Source organism: Canis lupus, chromosome 17 (genome assembly GCF_011100685.1).
Source record: "Canis lupus familiaris isolate Mischka breed German Shepherd chromosome 17, alternate assembly UU_Cfam_GSD_1.0, whole genome shotgun sequence".
Classification (NCBI taxonomy): domain Eukaryota; kingdom Metazoa; phylum Chordata; class Mammalia; order Carnivora; family Canidae; genus Canis; species Canis lupus.
The window spans coordinates 2,262,974-2,281,378 of NC_049238.1; the positions used below are offsets into that span (position 1 = coordinate 2,262,974).

The 18,405-nt window shown below is 48.3% G+C and overlaps 1 protein-coding gene across 12 annotated transcripts in view; it reads left to right on the forward strand.

Moving 5' to 3' along the window:
• DCDC2C (doublecortin domain containing 2C) overlaps positions 1-18,405 on the forward strand; it is a 94,097-nt gene that overhangs the window by 44,558 nt on the left and 31,134 nt on the right. For 8 of the 12 annotated variants that reach the window (XR_005371976.1, XR_005371972.1, XR_005371974.1 and 5 more), the window contains exons 9-10: positions 7,098-7,166; positions 11,525-11,566. Coding sequence is in view for 5 of the 12 variants with exons in the window: in XM_038560692.1 (XP_038416620.1) it covers positions 7,098-7,166; positions 11,525-11,566 (111 nt within the window). In the remaining 7 variants the exon portion in view is untranslated. The remainder of the gene's footprint in view (positions 1-7,097; positions 7,167-11,524; positions 11,567-18,405) is intronic. The other 4 variants (XR_005371973.1, XR_005371975.1, XM_038560695.1 and 1 more) reach the window with 1 other exon arrangement.

The window sequence follows — 18,405 nt, forward strand, 5'->3', positions numbered from 1 at the left end:
GGGCTCCGGGGGCTGACGGGGCACTCCTCCATGGAGGGGGTCAGGAAGGTCAGAGGGAGGAGGAGGCCAGGCCCGGGGGTCAGGAGAGCCGCTGCCGCTGTCTAACCACGCCTCTCCCAAGGGGTGGGGGGTGGGTGGCGGTGCCTGGGGCTGCCTGGGTGTCAGGGGATGATGTCAAAGCAAGTTCTGCGGCTTTGAAGGACAAGGAGGCCATGGGACTCCCAGCTCGGCTGCCTCATGGGCTTAAAAATGAGAGGTGTGGGGGCTGGGCCAGTGGGGGGTAGCGCGTGCACGTGCATGTGAGCAGAGACACACACCTGCTGCCACCTGCGGGGCTGGAGACGAGCGGCTGGAGGAGCTGAGCGGGTGGTGGGGTGGTGGGCGCCCGGCACACCTGGAGGTCCGCTTACTGCCCGCCCCCCTCCCCCCGCCCCCCGGCAGGGGCTCGGCTTGGGCTCCGTAAGTCCCAGGGGACAGACGCAAAGAGGGTCCCAAGGGATTGGATAGACGGATGCCCCGCGGGGCAGGTTGAGCTGAAGTTTGTAGACAGACCCGTCCCCGGACTGAGTTCTGTGTCTTTGAGGACAGGACTCCCCGAGGTCACTGCCTTCCCCGTCCGTCCCCCGGGAGACCACGGTGCGCGTTAGCATAGTCGGTGTTGCAGAGAAGTCCTAACATTAGACTAACGTGTAAGCTTTTGGGTTAACGCCGGTTTCCTTCCCCAGGAATGATTTTCCTTCTGGGATCCCCGTGAAGCACGGCGTAGGCCCTGCCACCATGCAGTGTCCAAGGGGTGGTTTTCTGCCCTGGGGGAGGGGAGAAGAAGGTGGTGTTGTGGAGCAGGGCAGCAGGATGTGGTTTGGCGGGTCCGCCGGGTGGGGTCCTCACGCAGGGGACGGACACTCTGCTACCTGCAGACCTGGCCCGGGTGGGGGTTCGATCAGAGTGGCCCAGCCCCGGTGGGGGTTTGCCCCAGAGTGGCCCCCACGCCTGGAGAACCACGTGTTTGTCTTGGTTCTGTGTTTGCGTGCTGAGTGAGCTCTGGGCACGTGTTGCGGCTGCTGGTTTCCTTGTGGGGGGAGGAAGATGCTCCCACTGATGCCCTTGGGACTTCCCAGCCCGTTAATGAAGGAGGGTCTGGCCTCCGTATTAAACTATTAGCTTATAGTGTTGGCTTTTATAATAACCTGGAGTACTTTGCTCGTGTTTTTGAGGAACTGGTTTTCACCTTGTGGGTGAGCCTGATGATGTCACATGTTACTTTTTATTTTTTATTCATGAGGGATGCAGAAAGAGAGGCAGAGACACAGGCAGGGGGAAATGCAGGCTCCCTGCGGGGAGCCCAAAGTGGGACTCGATCCTGAGACCCTGGGTTCACATCCCAAGCCGAAGGCAGAGGCTCAACCGCTGAGCCACGCAGGTGTCCTGTCACATGTTATTCCTTATCCCCGGGGCCTCACCTTGTCTTCACTTTACTGTTGCTGTGAAGATACAATATTACAAAATATAACATCTCAGTGACTCCATTTATGAATTTGGAGTCCAGCCTAGACTGGTGAGGGGAACCTCAAGAACTGGGCGTCCCCCAAGCCTGAGGGCGTCGTTGGAGCTGAGCGTACTCACTTGCAGTCGAGAGCACCAGTTGCCAGCAGAGGACTGGAGGGAGCCTTGGCGAGGGGCGAACGTGCTAGAGGCCGCTCCACTCACCATGGCGACATCGCCGTGTCGCTGAACTCCCTCCGCTAGGCGAGGACTCCAAGTCCCGATCAACGGAGAGGGTGGGCTGTCCTTTGCTCCTGCTGGGTGACGTCATGGAATGTCCACCTTTTGTGGTGATGAGCGAGACTCACACTGTGGCCTCTCATCTTGCCTGTGTTCCAAGGGCTAGAAACTTTTGTACTTTTGAGTTGGTTTGAGAATCTCTTGTTGCTGCACAGAGAGGGGAGGACGGGGGGATCAGAAAGTGGGGCGGGGGTGTCGGGAACAGCGATGAGCAGAGAGGCCACAGCTGCTCTGAGCATTGCTCCCTGACAGTCCAGGACGATGGTTGATTGCACGTTTTGACCTGCGTTCTGATTCCTAAAATGTCCTGTTTTTGTGGTCCTGTCTTCCGGTTGTTTTCTTTGTGATTTTTTTTAATAATAAATTTATTTTTTATTGGTGTTAATTTGCCAACATACAGAATAACCCCCAGTGCTCATCCCGTCAAGTGCCCCCCTCAGTGCCCGTCACCCATTCACCCCCACCCCCCGCCCTCCTCCCCTTCCACCACCACTAGTTTGTTTCCCAGACTTAGGAGTCTTTATGTTCTCTCTCCCTTTCTGATATTTCCTACCCATTTTCTTTGTGATTTACTCACAAAGATCGATGCGTCCTTGCAGTGATGCACACCACTGTTTCTAGCCTCCACCTTCTGTCTCTTGGTTTTCTCCCAATGGAGACATTTGCAGTTGCTTCGGTAGAGCCTCTTTCTCCTGCTCACGTTGGGCTCCTGGTGGTGAGAGCGCATCCCCAAGCTTTTCTCAACTTGGCGCTGAGACGCTTGTAGAATTCCACTGATGGCCGTCGTTGGCTCATGGGAGAAACGAGGTCGAGATGCCAGGTCAGCGGCGCTCTTCTCAGTAACCACATGATCTCGCTTACGTGTGTTGTCGCTGCTAAAGCTTCAGTGTCACCGAACCCTATTAGTCCTGAACCAAGTGGCTCCTGACCAAGACGGAAGGCGTAGCGTGTGGGAAACACAATGCAAGGGACGGGGAGAGAGCCCTAGGGTCTGGCACTGGGATGTTACTAAGTGTTACGCTGGATTATAGTTGGTCTTGACTCACATTTTCTTTTTTCCTGTACTATGTTGTTTCCTTTCGAGTTTGTGTTTTTAAGATATTACAAATTATTTCCAATGCTTTTTGTTTCTCTCTAGTTTTATGTTTTTAAAAAAGATTTTATTTATTTGTCCATGAGAGACAGAGAAAAAGGCAGAGCCACAGGCAGAGGGAGAAGCAGGCTCCATGCAGGGAGCCCAATGGGGGACTCGATCCCGGGGCCCAGGGTCATGACCTGAGCCAACGGCAGACGCTCAACCACGGAGCCACCCAGGTGTCCCTCTCTCTGGTGTTAATAGCACACACTGTATCCCCTTGCCGACATTTCTATCAGCAGGCCTTGGGTGGAGGTCTAAAAGAGAAGATGCTCTATCAGCTTTGACTCTCTGGGGGAGATAAATTTTTACACCGGCTTCTATTTCAAAGTCGCGAGTTATTTTTTTTTTAATTTTTTAAATTTTTATTTATTTATGATAGTCACAGAGAGAGAGAGAGAGAGGCAGAGACATAGGCAGAGGGAGAAGCAGGCTCCATGCACCGGGAGCCCAACGTGGGATTTGATCCCGGGTCTCCAGGATCGCGCCCTGGGCCAAAGGCAGGCGCCAAACTGCTGTGCCACCCAGGGATCCCCAAAGTCGTGAGTTATTATACCCCAATGTTAAGGAAACATTTCTTAGCTCTTATAATTTACACAAAATGCCACCCAGATAGTAACACACTGAGGTTGAAATCCTTCCTTGATTCAAGGTGCGCATTTTTCACAAAAGCAATGTCTTCTGCCAGAGTTAAGGTCATGTTGATTTTTATAAATATCTTAAAAGACAGAAAAGTGCCTAGAATGGTGGGTTCTCTTTGGCGCAGGACTCTGACTTTTGAGTTTTTCTGGGGGAAGGGAGAGATACTTTAGCATTTTTCACCAATTCCACTCTCCAGAGCGCCGTTACGTCGTCATTCCCCAGCGGGTGCTGGGCACGTCCAGTGGATGCTTGGGAAGGGAAATCAGGGGACCGGGTTGGCTCCTGACATCTACTGAAACGTGGTCATTTTCAGAGAGTCCCCCGGGGCCAGTCCCAGCAGAGAGCGGTTTTGCTTAGATTCCCTGTGGCAACCCGAGCAATGCACCTGAACTTTAATTCATTTCACTCCAGAGAAAGAGCTAAGAATGAGACATGAGCTAATGTAAAACCAAAATAATTTGGATTAATTAGGAGAAGGTCAGTATGCATTTGTATAATCTCCGACTTGTTTAATTAGAAAAGACATAATGGAGCTTTAAGCTTTAAGCTTTGTAGGTGCAGGGAGTAGCTCGGATTAGGCTCACTAAGGTCCCTGGGGTACTCCCTTTAATGAATAAATTAAAAAGCATAATTAGCAGTTTATCTGTTCGGATGCTTCTAGCTGGAAAGAACAGCAACCCACGAGAAGCGGCTCACACGTGAGGGACACTTATCCGGAGTCTGGAGGCCCCTGCGTCATGGGAGCTTGCAGGGTCGGCCGGCCCAGCCGTGTCATCCCGGGCCGGTCGCTGGCGTCGCTGCGCCCGCCTTCCTCTGCACATCGACTTCAGGCCTCAGGCTTGTTTCTTCACGGTCTCAAGACGTTTCCTCTGCTTTCAGCGGCACGTTGAGACGTGAAGGCTAATGTGACGAATGGAGACCCCACTTCCCTCCCTTGTGCCTTTATCAGGTGGTGAGAACAGTCATACCCAGGGGCCCTCCTGAACTCTATGGTGTCTTGACCTAGTCCTTGCCGTAGTTGGGGAGACGCCATGGGCCTCCGGTGGTGTAGACTAACCAGGGTCTGCGTCTGGTGTCTGGAAAGTGGCCTGGGCTCTCCTTAATTATGTGATTTTTCTTTCAGCGAGGGGTGAGGTAGGGACTGGTTGTGAGCTAGGTAGCTCTGGTGTCTACACACAAATCCCTCTGCACCTTCCCGTCATCACAATGGAGCTGCCCGTCTTCCTGCCTTCTCCTGGGCTTTGGATCCTGTCCCCTCTGAACCGTTCAAGGGTCTGGCGCTCTCAGGTTATTTGTCTCGCCTTTTTTGGGTAGGTCGGACTCCTGGCTGGATGCTACGCATGCTGGAAGCGAGCCGGTTATAACCAGAACCGTCCCTCCTTGGCCTCCTTCCTCTGCGAGCAGTCCTTGGAGGGATGGTCCCTCCTCTCCCCAATTCCTCTGTCTCCTCTCCTCTCCTCTCCTCTCCTCTCCTCTCCTCTCCTCTCCTCTCCTCTCCTCTCCTCTCCTCTCCTCTCCTCTCCTCTGCCTCTTCCGGCTTCTGTCCACAGGGACACAGAACAGCTCGCTGCCTCATGCCCCAAATCCAACACACTTCTCAGTTCTCAGGGCACTTGACCTTTCTCCTCCAGCCGACACTTCAGGCCGCTCCCTTTTCCTCAAACGCCCTCTTCCTTTGGTAAGACCCACCGGCTCCCGATTTTCCTTCCATCTGTCTAGCCTCTCATTCTTGTTCTCATTCTCATTCTCTCTTTTTTTAAAGTGTTATTTTTTAAGTCCTCTCTACACCCAACTGGGGCTCTAAGTCACGAACTTGAGATTGAGGGTCTCATGCTCTTGCCGCTGAGCCGCCCGGGGGCCCCATTCTCCTTCTCCATAGGCTTCTGATCCTCCAGTTGGCTTGGAATGTTAGAGGTCAGCATGGGTCAGGGCAGGGCAATGTTCTTCTCACTCTAGGTCATCTCCCCAGATTGAAAACTCTGTCAGGCGGTGCCACTCTCTCTGCAGGTCTCTTTTCTGGGCTCCAGATGCAGATGCACACACATGCACACACATCCAGAGACACACACACACATCCAGAGACACATATTTACTTCTATAAACACACACCCAGAGACACATACACACACATCTAGATGAACACACACATACATCTTTTGTAGATCCAGACACATACATACCTCTACACACACACATCCACACAGCCATGCACCCACATATCCACACACACACACACACACACACATATATTCACACACACACACACACACACACACATACTGTGAACTGACATCACCTGTTGGATGTTCCGAGATACTGAAGTTCACAGTGAGAATGAACACGTGTCCTTCCACACCGTCTGCACACCTTGCTCTCTTCCCGTCAGGGGGTGTATGATGCCCGTCCATCCAGTAAGACAAAGAGAAACGTAGAGATATTCCTGAGACTGATCGTTTCACCTCCTCCATATCCAGACCACCTCAACGCCTGCAAGTGTGACCTCCTAGATACGTCTAGAATCGGCCATCCTGACTACCACCATCCCCTGGCTAAATTACTGTGATCTCTTTTTCTCCACTGTCCAACCATCCCTGAAACCCCTCAAACTCAGTGCTTCTTCCTGCAGCAGGGCCTCCACGTGCCCTTGCCTTTATCTGGAATATTCTTTGCCTTTTTATGTATTTTTTTTTATCCCTCATATTTCAAGTTGTAGTCACACCAGAGTGTATGGTAAACCCTGGTACATCCTATTAGCTCCACGTATCTCTCTTACAAAGCATATCACAGTCGTGGTTTTATACTTACTTGTGCGACTCAATTAACATCTGTCTCCCCATATGAGTGAGCTTCTTGGGGGCCACGCTGGTTCGCATTCCCTGTCGTTGTATGCCAGCCCGCAGTGGACGTGAGGCGTGTGCACTTGCTGCGCCCACTCTGACTGGTACAGAACTACGATGGAAGTAACCCTTGGGGGGGCCCTTTCTTTCTTAGCCACAGAACCACATGGCTTTCGTCTGGCGGAGAGGCTCCAGGGCACCAGTTACACGGAGCTCACTGCTTTTAGCCAGTGAATCATGAAACCAGGAGCATGATATGCGAGGATGTGAGCGGCACCACTGTGTGTGGAGCGGGACCACCCAGGCGGTGGCGGGCGGGTCTCGAACACAGGGAAAGAGGACACTCGTTGGGGTCCTCAGGGGTGGACGGAGGATCATGGGCATTTATTACCTGTGGGCCGGAGGCATCTGGAGGGATGAGCCATTCCTATTTACATGAAAGGGGTTTCTAGTGTTCCTCCTTAAAGGTTTCCCCGACAATTTTGTTGAATAGGTTAGGATTTCATAAGTGGAGCAAAAGGTAAAAAGGCAGACACAGTTCTGGGTTTGAAGTAACCACCGTGGAAAAAACGGCAGTATTTTCAGCTCTGTCCACAGAAGTGGTTCACAGAGTTGCACTATTTCACCGCCCTTTGCTCCTTCATGGGGTTTCACAAAGCTTGACTGCCACTAAATCCAAACGTGGTGTGTTTTCTCTCTAGACACCAGCTGAGATAGTTAAGGAAGATGAAGAGTTCCACAATAACCCCCCTGATCTTGAAAGCAACAAGGTGAGCCAATTCTACTTTTATTTTGAGTTTAATGGTGTGGGCCGAAGGCACCTCCTTATTCCTTTTTAACATGTTGGGTGGAGCTCACGTTTGATGAAGAAAGAATCTAAAAGTCCAGTCCATTCCAGAATAGAGATGAGCATGGAATTAGAAACATAGCATGTTCCCAGGCAGGCTGTGCCTTAGATCTGGTCTCTCGGGTGCCAGAAATTACGTGAGTAATTTTAATGGCTTCTATACTTATCCCAGTTACGTTTTACTGTGTTCTCAGTCACAGACTTAAAACTGTTTTAACAACAACTTTGAAGAGATATTTTTAGAGGGAAGAGTCTCAAGGTGACTAGCAGAGGTGTGTAGGTACGTAGGCGTCTGTGGACACCATGGTCATCCTGCTTTGTGGGGCGTACGTGTTGTGTAAACAGTCTTCTTGTGGGACAAAGCAGGACGTGGACGGCGCACGCTCCACAGATGGCAGCATGAGCCAGGCAGGGGGGAACCCTGGCTGCGGGTGTCTGTGTCCAGGTGCTGCTCCTCTCCCCGTCCAGATGCTGAAGATGTGCCGTCTGAGCAGGGAGCGTGTTCCTGTGGCCCTCTATGAGGTCACGTGTATCGGGGAAACAAAATTTACTTTGCTTTGATCTTATTTTTTTTTGAGGAATATATGGCATTTAGAGCTGATTAACATATCCACCACAGGTAGTTACCATTTCCATTTTTTTCTTTATCATGGGGGGAACGTTTAAGACAAAATTTACTTTACGTAATTCACGTCGGTAAGAGATTTTTGAGAATTTGTTTTGAAAATTCCATGTCTAGATTTTTTTTCAGAGTAGTTCCTTATTAAATTTTTTTTTTTTAGAGAGAGAGAGAGAAAGAGAGAGAGCGTGCAAACGCAAGTGGGAGATGGTGTGGAGGGGCAGAGGGAGAGAGAGAGAGAATCTTAAGCAGACTCTGTGCTGAGTGCAGAGCACCACCCTGAGATCATGACCTGCGCTGAAATCAAGTCAGATGCTCAATGGACTGAGCCTCCAGGCACCCCTCTTGTTTTAAATTTTTTTGGCTCCAGGCAGGGGGTTGTATAGTAGGTCTGGGGTATCACATCCTAGTCCATTCTAATGCCAAAGCCTTCAGAACTACCGGTAAACCTGGGGATATGGGATGGCCTTACGAGCTGTCCTTCCCCACCCTTCAACCTGCCAGGCGGCCTCCTGGTTCTCACATTCAAGAACAGAGGCAGGTGAGCCCGGGGGGCCGCCGGGATGGGCTGGAGCCACTCGGCACTGTCTCAGGCTTCTCGCCCACCTTGGGAGGGGCATTTGTGGGAAGGGAGGTCTGTTTGGGTTTTTCCAACATCAGTGGCATTTATGATCTGAAATAGATGGTCAAAGGGATCGGGCTTTCAAACAATTCTCCTTCCTTATATTCTTCCATAGTTTTGATGGGGAGGCGGATTTCAGTGAAAGCATACGGTGTGTATCTAGATAGTCGGCAAGACTTTCAACTGAGGAGGAAAGAGAATGTTTAGTTGCTTTGGTGTCAGAGCATGAGACTGGGTTCTGGGAGTCAGAGGAATGTCTGTCCTGGAGCGTCAGGTGAAGGGGTGCGGAAATCACCTGTTTGCACTGGGGGCATAGCGGAGAAGGGCACTAATGTGTGTCAGTTTTTATTTTATTAGAAATAGGGCACAGGCATTGTGATGACATTGAGTTCGCGCTATGCCTGAGCACCTTGCGTGGACTGGCCACGGGACTTTGCCATCCTTGCCTTATTGACTCTTTATGTAAATCGACTCGGGCCTCTGGGAGTTTGTGGGTGTTAGTAACTTGACATCAATCAGTAGATTTAATTTCTTAGAGTGAATCAGAGTGTTCACTCTGATGCAGGATTGGAATAATGGCAAATTTGAGCATCTAGTTTTTATTTTTATTTTATTTATTTTTAAAAGATTTTATTTATTTATTCATGAAAGACACACAGAGGCAGAGCCACAGGCAGAGGGAGAAGTAGGCTCCATGCAGGGGGCCCAATGTGGGACTTGATCCTGGGTCTCTAGGATCATGCCCTGGGCTGAAGGCAGGTGCTAAATTGCTTAACTCCCCCCCCCCCCCGCCCCGCCAGGGATCCCCTCACCTAGTTTTTAAACGTCTGGGTTTGCAATCTCAGCTCCTGGGGGAAGGTGGTGATATGGAGCAGCGGCAAGACGTGAGGGGGCAGGGAGGGCATAGGGAGCTGGGAGTTTGCTCTGCTGGGCACTGTGCTTGGCCCTGCTGCCGGGGCTGCCTCACCTCACGTGCACTCCTCACCTGGGTGTCAGCACCCAACTTTGTAGACCTAGAAGCAATGAGACAGGAGAGAGCTTGAGTAACCCACCACCACCCTACAGTCAGGAAGAGGGGGAGTTTGCATTTGAGCTCAGTTCTGAACAATCCAGGGCTGTGCTTTCTGTCTGCACGGTGAGCTCTACTACTCATGCCTAATGTCTCAGGACAGCCGTTTACTGTGTCAGGCTCCAGGTCTGTCCCTTGTGATGCTAAGTGTTGTGTTACTCCTGTCCAGGAGTGTTTACTTCTATGAGGTCCACACCACTCCATCTTTGCTTCTTGTGTGACCGAAATAGAACTTTGTGAGTGTTTTTCATTATTGACATGAAAATCTAGCCTGTGTTTTTGAGGCAAGAAGGAGAGCAAGCATCTTATGTGTAATATAACAGCTGGTAATAATAATAAAGTAATAATTAATGCTTCCTGGCTGTTGGCCACAGTGATCCGTATCTGCTCTCAGTGAAGTATAGTTTTTTTTTTTAAAGACTATTTATTTATTTGAGAGAGAAATCACGAGCAGGAGGAGAGTGGCAGAGGGAGAAGCAGACTCTTTGCTGAGTAGAAAGCCTGATACAGGACTCGATCCCGGGACCCTGAGATGATGACCTGAGCTGACGGCCGGAGCCACCCAGTAGCCCCAGGGAACTGCAGTTTTATTTTGTGTTTCATTTCCCTGTTGATTTGAAAAATGAGTCATGTGATATTTATTAGACACTGACTATATTAAGGGTTTTTTTTTTTTTTTTTTTTTTTTTTTTTTTTTTTTTTTGTGTGTTATCTCCCCCTTCCCCTTAAATTGTGAAATCCTTAGGGAGCCGAGCACATGCCTTGGCACTTCCCGTGACCCTCACAGTGTCTGGGACAGTGCCTTCTACACAGTAGGCGTCCCATAAATGTTTGTGGATTTGCTTTGAGCTACCAATGGCTAAGGTACTTAAACTTAAGTATATAATCCCTGGGGTAAAATGAAAATCACCTTGCAAGGTTGTAAGAGCATGTGATTGTGAACAACATTTAAAAAATATGTATCTCTGCTCTTTGATCATAAGGGTGTCTGTTATCACCTAAAATATTTTGTGGTGAAATATATGTATATGTAAAGCAGAAAACTTGCCATTTTAGCCATTTTTCAGTGTATAATTCAGTGGCACTAGGTCCCTTTGCCGTGTTGCGCTGCCATCAGCACCGTCTATGTGCAAACGTCTCACTGTCCCAAGCAGAAACTCTGTGCACCGAGCTCAGACTCCTCATCGCCTCCCCTCTGCTGCTGGCCGGAGGAGCTACGTCCGTGTAGGTGTCAGGACGAGATGCTCGCCACCAGCCCAGGGAATTTGACACGTGTCTTATTTTGTCCTTATGTATGTTACTGGCACAGAAGTGGGTGAAACCAAGAGCAGAGGTAGAAAATAGAGCCGTGCTTTCACCCGACACTTCCTCCTCGGGATGCTTTGACGACGCTGATTCTACAGCGGTCACGGCCCTACTGTATCTGACGCTTCAGTCATACTTTCACCTTAACACAGACCATCATCATTCACTAGCTCATTTGAAAAGCTCTTCTGTGAACTGATAGAAATGATGTGTGTACGTCTTACCTGTGTCACATTGTGTGCACGGCACCCTCTGCGAACTGACCTGGGTGCTTGAGAACTCTCCGAATCCAATATCGCACAATATACACATTGATAACACCAAATAGAAACAGGTGGGTTCACTCCTAGGGCCCCCTGGGGCTCTGGCCGCCACGGGAAGCACAGGTGCCGCACAAACAGCAGGTGGACCCGCACACACGTCCAAGGAGTGAAGGCCCCAGAGAAGATAACGTGTCCTGTTTTGTATAGAGTACTTAACTAGAAGAGTGTGAAAATGCAGAATTTAGAGTAGGAGAGGTGTGGTGCCAGGAGCGGGGCAGGACATGGGAGGAGGGAAGCCGCCGAGGGCCTCCTTACCAACCGGGAAGGCGAGGGCAACAGGAGGGTAAGTTGTTTGACACTATCCTGCTTGCAGAGAGTTGATTACATATTTTTTTAATAATAGGAAAAAGAAGATGAAAGTCCTTATGAAGATAATGAAAGAAAGGTTTGTCCAACCAGTTCTGTAATTTTTGTGTTTAGTGTTCTGAAGACCTCACGAGATGCCCAAATCTCACCAGATGCTTTTTAAGAAATACAACTTTGGGCCCCGCCCGTCAGGCTCAGGGTGAGCGTGTCAGCGTGGAAGGGCGCAGGAGGAGGATGGGCTCCCCACAGCCGCGCCACTTGCAGCCCCCGGGAAGGTGTGGCTCTGGCTGGACAGCTGGCCCCACGTGGCAGGCGGGGACACGTCCATCTCCATGGTCCTGCCCTCCTGGCGGTAGCTCCGTCCTACACAGAATCAGCCTCACTGGTGGGACACCTGGCTGGGGTGGCTCAGTCAGTTAGGTGTCTAACTCTTGACCTCAGCTCAGGCCTTGACCTCAGGGTCATGAGTTCAAGCCCCGCGTTGGGCTCCATGCTGAGGTGGCACCTACTTAAAAAGTCTCACTGTTATTTGTTAGATGATTAAGTGGCCATAATGATTTTTGTCTGAGTATGCAAGATTTTACTTATTCCTTAGCTCACTTAGCTTCCTCATCGCTCCTTGAGGAACTTGGGCCATAAATACTAATATTGGGGAAGGTTATCTAATCAAAACCGGCACGCGGAAGACACCTGGGATTTGACATGAGATCCACCTGCACTGGAATCCCCGTCCATCGCTTCCCGCCGCGTGAACCTTGGCATAACCCCGTAGGAGATCAGAGCCTCAGTCTCTTCCTCTGAAGTTTGTTTGATGGTTTATTTATCAGCCAAATTAACCCCGACGTCATGATTTTTATTTATGATCTCAGAGATAACTGAATTGTAAAAGCATCGTGACAGCAGCGGGGGCGGGGTACGCACACGAGTTGTGGAACCTGCTGCCAGTGCACCTGTCAGGTGCGGAGGCGCGTGCGGCCACCTGAAAGCGCGGTGTTCCCGTCCCAGCTCTGCCGCAGACTCGCGAGGCGCCCCTTGTGCAGTGAGTTCTCCTCTCTGCGTTCAATAACCCAATCAGCAGTTACATTGCGCATTTATGGGTGTACTTGCCTCCCAGGAATGGATCGAGACCATGGGTTTGAAAGTTCTTGAAAAGAGCACCATATCTGTGTTTGTAATATTTTAAGGAAAGTGTGTTTCAGTTGGAAACTAGACACTTGGCTGTTCCCACTCATAACTCTCCCGTTAAAATCAGTGTCATCAATTTTCTTATCTCGAATTCCATCCCCTGGAATCTCAGCCAGCAGCGCGTGTGCACTTTGCAGGGAGAGGGCAATGGGTGGGTGATCAGCGCGATGTCCCCGTAAGCTCAGACAACACCCTCTCAGGCTTCAGGGCCGAGTAATTCTTTGGAAAATACATTATTTGCTTGGCATACGTGTTCCTTGCTCTTTTAGCCTGAAAGTATTGATAAACATGAAGGAACGAAGAGGGACAAACTCTGGACACACAGAAACTGTGTCTGGGGTACAGTTTCCTACCCCGAGGCTCAGCTGCCTTAGGTGCAAAATTGGGGAAAGCGTCCAACCTGTGACGTCCGTACAAAGATTAAACATATCCATAAAGTGCCTTCTCCAGAGGGTGGGGAGTAAATTATAGGGACGATTATTCTCTCTAATGGTGGTGCCTACCACAGGCTCAGGTCCTTTAGGAGGAGGAATTCCATTTTATTTATATTTTCATTTTTCTTTTTCTTTGTGTAAAAATTATTTGAGAGAAAGAGAGACAGAGGGAAGGGGGAAGAGCAGAGGGAGAGGGAGAGAATCTCAAGTAGACTCCACACATAATGCGAGGCTTGATCCCACGACCCTGAGATTGTGACCTGAACTTGAAATCAAGAGTCGGACACTTAACAGCCTGAGCCACTGGACACCCCTATATTATCATTTTTTCTTAGCACCAGGCACACACAGTGCCTTACTCATTGTTGGCATTATTTTGTGAAATTGAATTTCACAGGTTTAAAAATTAAGAACACTTTATCAAATTATGAAAAAATCATATTATAGAATTATAAATACAGATGAGAATAGTAAAAACCCTGAATTCTTCTGCTTAGAATCTGTCTTCGCTTTTGTGTATATTCTTAAGGGCTATTTTCCATTAAATTTTTTCCATGGTGTGTTAAAGGGATCTTGACTTTGCTGATAATAAAAAACTAATCAATACTAGTAGAATCAATATTTAGGATACTTTTGGTATTTTGAAGTTTTTCTTGGTATACTTCAGAATGTTGATTTCATTTATTGGAAATAGATTTAAACGGTTTTGATCAGAGATGCCACTCACATTAAGAAAAACCCCCATCAACTAGCAAGACAACACATGGATCATGCATATGTGGAGTTCTACAGAGTAGTGTTACAGGTTTTGCTTTGGGCATCATCTGTTTTGACACTTTGATCTCATATCAGGATCAAAAGAGACCATTCCATTTCTCTTTTACTGGAATAAATATCCCATTGATTTCTCACAAGGTTTACTTTGTTACTGTGGTGAAAACTTGAGAGGCTTACGAAAACAGAAGGAAGACTTTACCCAGTGATAACATTTAAAAATGCAAAATGAAATAGAAGCCATGAATCCAGGGGTTGAATTATTCCATCGTGTCTTTGATAATAACTCTCTGAAATGTGCCAAAGAACTTTTTAAATGCCCCACTTGTGCATTTTGGTGGTTTTGTTTAGGTTTTCATTTTAGGATAGAACACGTGCACCTCACTTCTGGTTCAGAAGAGAGGTTGCCATAGTGAACGTTCCAGGCGCAGAGTAAGGAAGATGATGAAATGATAATTGTGACACTTTTTTTCTCAAAGACTTCAAATACCAAGCGTAAAGTGATTGATGAGTGTGCTACCGGTAGGAAAAAGTACCTTGAAGTAAGATTTTTGGCATAGGTACTCATCGATTTATAAAATGGTCTATCACCTTTTAGGGTTTTACGACAGTGTTATGTACGATGAGATCAAGCCCAAGTTCCTCCAAATGCATGGTGATGGCAACTGTGGACCATACCTCAGATCTGTGTTAAATGCCATCAGTGTGACAGGAAAATAGCAGGTTTTGTCTGTTTTTGAAGCATTTATATTGTAGCCCATTGCGTGATACCAAGAAAAATGGTGTCACGCAACATACGAATAGAACTTACGTCTGTTAGTTATTAAACTTATTCCTTGAGGTACATGTAGACTTTTATAGATCTGTCACCTGTTCTAATAAAATCTTGACGTCTATAAACGGAAACAATTAGAATGTAAATGAACACTGAGAATCTGCTATCCAGTCTTGGAGTTGGCGATGAGGCGTTGAGAATCATTCTGCGGGCAGGTCATCTGCCGTTGTGGCTAACGTGAGAGCGCATCTCTGAGTGGCAAGTCTTGTGTCTTCTGCACAAAGAGGTTGTGCAGAAGCGATGTTGCTCGTGCCGGCAGTGGGGAGGAGCAGGATCCAGGTGAGGGACGGCAGTGGCGATGGTCAGAGGATGTCTGGCCGTGCAGGTGTGAGGCCTTCGGTGGGGTGCAGGCGCGGTGTTGAGGCCTGAGCCCCACCCTCCCCTGCAGCAGAGGGCTGGCCCCGCTTCCCCTGAAGGAACATCATGCTGTGTGACACCGATTCTCATGCTTGACCTCTGAGCCTAGGTGTCTGGCCCGACTCCCAGTCTCTCTCCAGTGCCGATCTTTACTTGGTCCGCCACTCACCTCTTCCAAGACGTGTTTGAACTGCCCCTCTGGTCACTTCTTACTGTTCTCTGCTTTTAGCGACTGTGCTGGCTATTGTCATAGGTCCCTGCCCCCAATCCCTCCCAGTTATTCTGTGTGTGCTTTCGGATTTTCAACAACTCCCTGTTCTGTGCCTTTTGTTCATTTTTTCCTACTGAACAGTCCGCCCCTTGGCTGGGGGTGTAGCTCCTGCTCAGAGCCTCCCCTTCCTTACTCACCAGGAGCACAGCTTGTTTGAAAAATTCTTCACCAAATGGGGCTAGAATCTGGCAGGAGAAAGAGGCAGGGATTTGGCCCTCTCCACACTTCCAATCTTCAGTGCTTAGGTTGTTGAAAAAGTTGGAGATTTGAAAACACAGTATGAATTTGCATGAAGTCATAAGAAAATTGAAAAACAAAATAGAGCAAAACAGTGGGTAGTTTTGATACCATAGTTATGGAATAGGAGTTATGTATCATTGGCAAATGCTGTGGGCTCATTTTCTTAAAAAAAAAAAAGAGTCATGTTCCGTTTTGTTTTCTGGTTTTCTTGTCGTCATGACTCCACCCCAAATCATGCTGTGCTGAGACATTCATTGAGGATCAGGTCTCATAGGAAGAGGGGTTTGAAGGAAACAGGCACTTCCCCACCTTACAAGCTCGCCCGCCCTAAGTGGGGTCGCCGAGGCTGGAAACGGTGGTCCTCATGGCCGACAAGATCAGACAAGAAGACTGAGTAGTTGATGTGTCACTAGCCATAAAACGAGTGACAAAACAATGAGACCTAAAAAGTAATCAAAGTAATGGTTTATGTCAACTGACATAAATCGTATTTAAATGATTTAACATACTTAATAAATGCCAAGCTCAGAACAAGAGGCATTTTCCTTCGCTTGCAGCCACTGCTGGAAACCCTGTGTAAGCATCCTGCGACGGTAACTGGGGGCCCCGGCCTGTAACTGTGATTCCGTCTTATTGTATGCTTTATCAGTCAATCAGGAGACGGTTTTCATTTAATTAACATTGCCAGAAATGCCAATAAAACCAGGGAGCTTTTGATCTAGCATTGTGTCTGACTCAGGGGTTTTGTGACAAAATGAAAACGGCATTGATTCTCTAATTGATTTTTGAAATTCATTGCCTGCCCGGTATCTTTACCATTTTCCCCCCCTCTTTATTATCTTGATACCATTCTGTCGCTACAGCTAAGTATTTTATTGCTTCCCTGAGAGACGAGGTTCGTATTGATCAACACTGGAGTCTCAAAAGCTAAGTGTAAGTCATCAATAATGCTAAGTGGGATACGGTGCATTAGATATTAAGTAATGAAATTTTTAGAGAATTACATGGTTGGAGAAAAATAAGGCTTGGATTCCCCTATTACATAGGAAATTCATTTGGATTAGAACAAAAAGAGAAATTTGCACTTTAAAACAGAAGAGATGCTTTGTCCCCAAAATATATAGGTATTCAACTGTATATATGAATGTATATATATGAATATATATGAATATATATATTCTGTGTATATATTCTATATATATGAATATATATATATATTCTGTGTAATGGATTTCATTAATAAAATGGAAGGTATTGAATATATGTTTTGTAATAGGATGAACCAATTGATTTTTTCATATGGGGGGTTCAAACACTTTTGTTGAGTTCATGACAATTTTAGAAATCTCAGTTAAGGACCTGGAGGAGGAGATGAAAGGCTTTGTTCCAGTCCAGAGAAGCAGCAAGTGAAAGAGGATTGGTGAGATATAAGAGGACCAAGGCCCGGGGATGTCTCGTGAACAGTGTGTATCGTTTAGTTGAGAGCAGATCTCACCTGTTCTCACCACACACGCACAGCAGGTGGCTCTGCGAGGTGGATGGGCTCCTTACCTTGTCTGTGGTCGCCACTTCTTAACAACCACGGTGTCGCACCACCCGAATACGTCCAGTTGTCACTTATCCTCATACCTCCGTGAGGCTGGGAAAGGAGACCAGCAGGTGCAGGCCTGTGTCTTCTGTCTCGGAAGCGTCCGCACTTCGCTCCTGGCTCCCGGGCTGGGGACCCTCCGCAGCCTTCCGGGCCTGCCCGTCCTCGGTCCTCACCCCTCACCCCTCGCCCCTCTCCCAGCCCTGTGTGTGCAGCGGGGCTCCCCTCCAGGGAAGGTGACGTCAGGGCGACTTCCTTCCAGCTCCAGGCCCTCTCTGGCTCCCAGCTGGGTCCCCACGTACCCCTGATGTGTCTGTGACCCTTGTCGCTGTGCGGGGAAGGAGGGAGGCAGTCTAGATGCTCAGGTAGGCTCCCTGCTCCTCATCAGCCGGTTCTTGGCTATTCTCTCCGTAGTTTGTCTCCTTCACCTGCTGTCTACAATGCTTTCTGTTATAGAAAATGAATTTTTAGCAGATGGACAAAACTCTTGGAGCCATCTGCTAGGACACAGCCAAGAATAGCACCAGGATTTTGCTGTGAGCAAACGTTTGATGAAAAGCATCAGCAGAGGTACCTCCTCGGGGGTGAGAGCAAGGAATTTAATAGAACTTTATGCCCAACTTATAATGTTTAAGTAGCAGAAACCGGACTTGAGAGAGGGTCTTTCTGTGCTCAGCGAGGTGGTCCCTGCAGCTGTGATCCCAGCCCGGCATGCGGGCATCGCGGCCCGGTTCTCTTCTCCATGGGTGGTCCTCTTCTCACACTCCTGCTGTCTTCGGGCGGGCAGAGTGGTTTTTTTGTTTTTTGTTTTGTAGATTTATTTATTTATTTTAGGGGGGGCAGAGGGAGAGAAGCAAACTCCCCACTCAGTGCAGAACCCGACGTGGGGCTCGGTCTCACCACCCATGAGAAGAAACCAAGAGTCAGATGCTCAACTCATTGCACACCCACCCCTCCAGGCGCCCCTTTATCAAAATATCCCCATATAGGGCACAAAGCATCGCAGTCACAAAGGGAAAGCATTTTATTCATATTTCCCTGGTTTTCCACATGAGTTATGGAGATGCCATGTATAATTTTCAAGATATATGAATTGTTTTTAATTGTGAAAGTATACATGGACAATTGACAATGTATTGTATGGGACCAAGCAACCTGGAGTTTAGGTTTGGGTAACATAGGGCCACAAATATAATTTTTGGATGCAGAAAGTAACATTTTAAATTCTCATTTC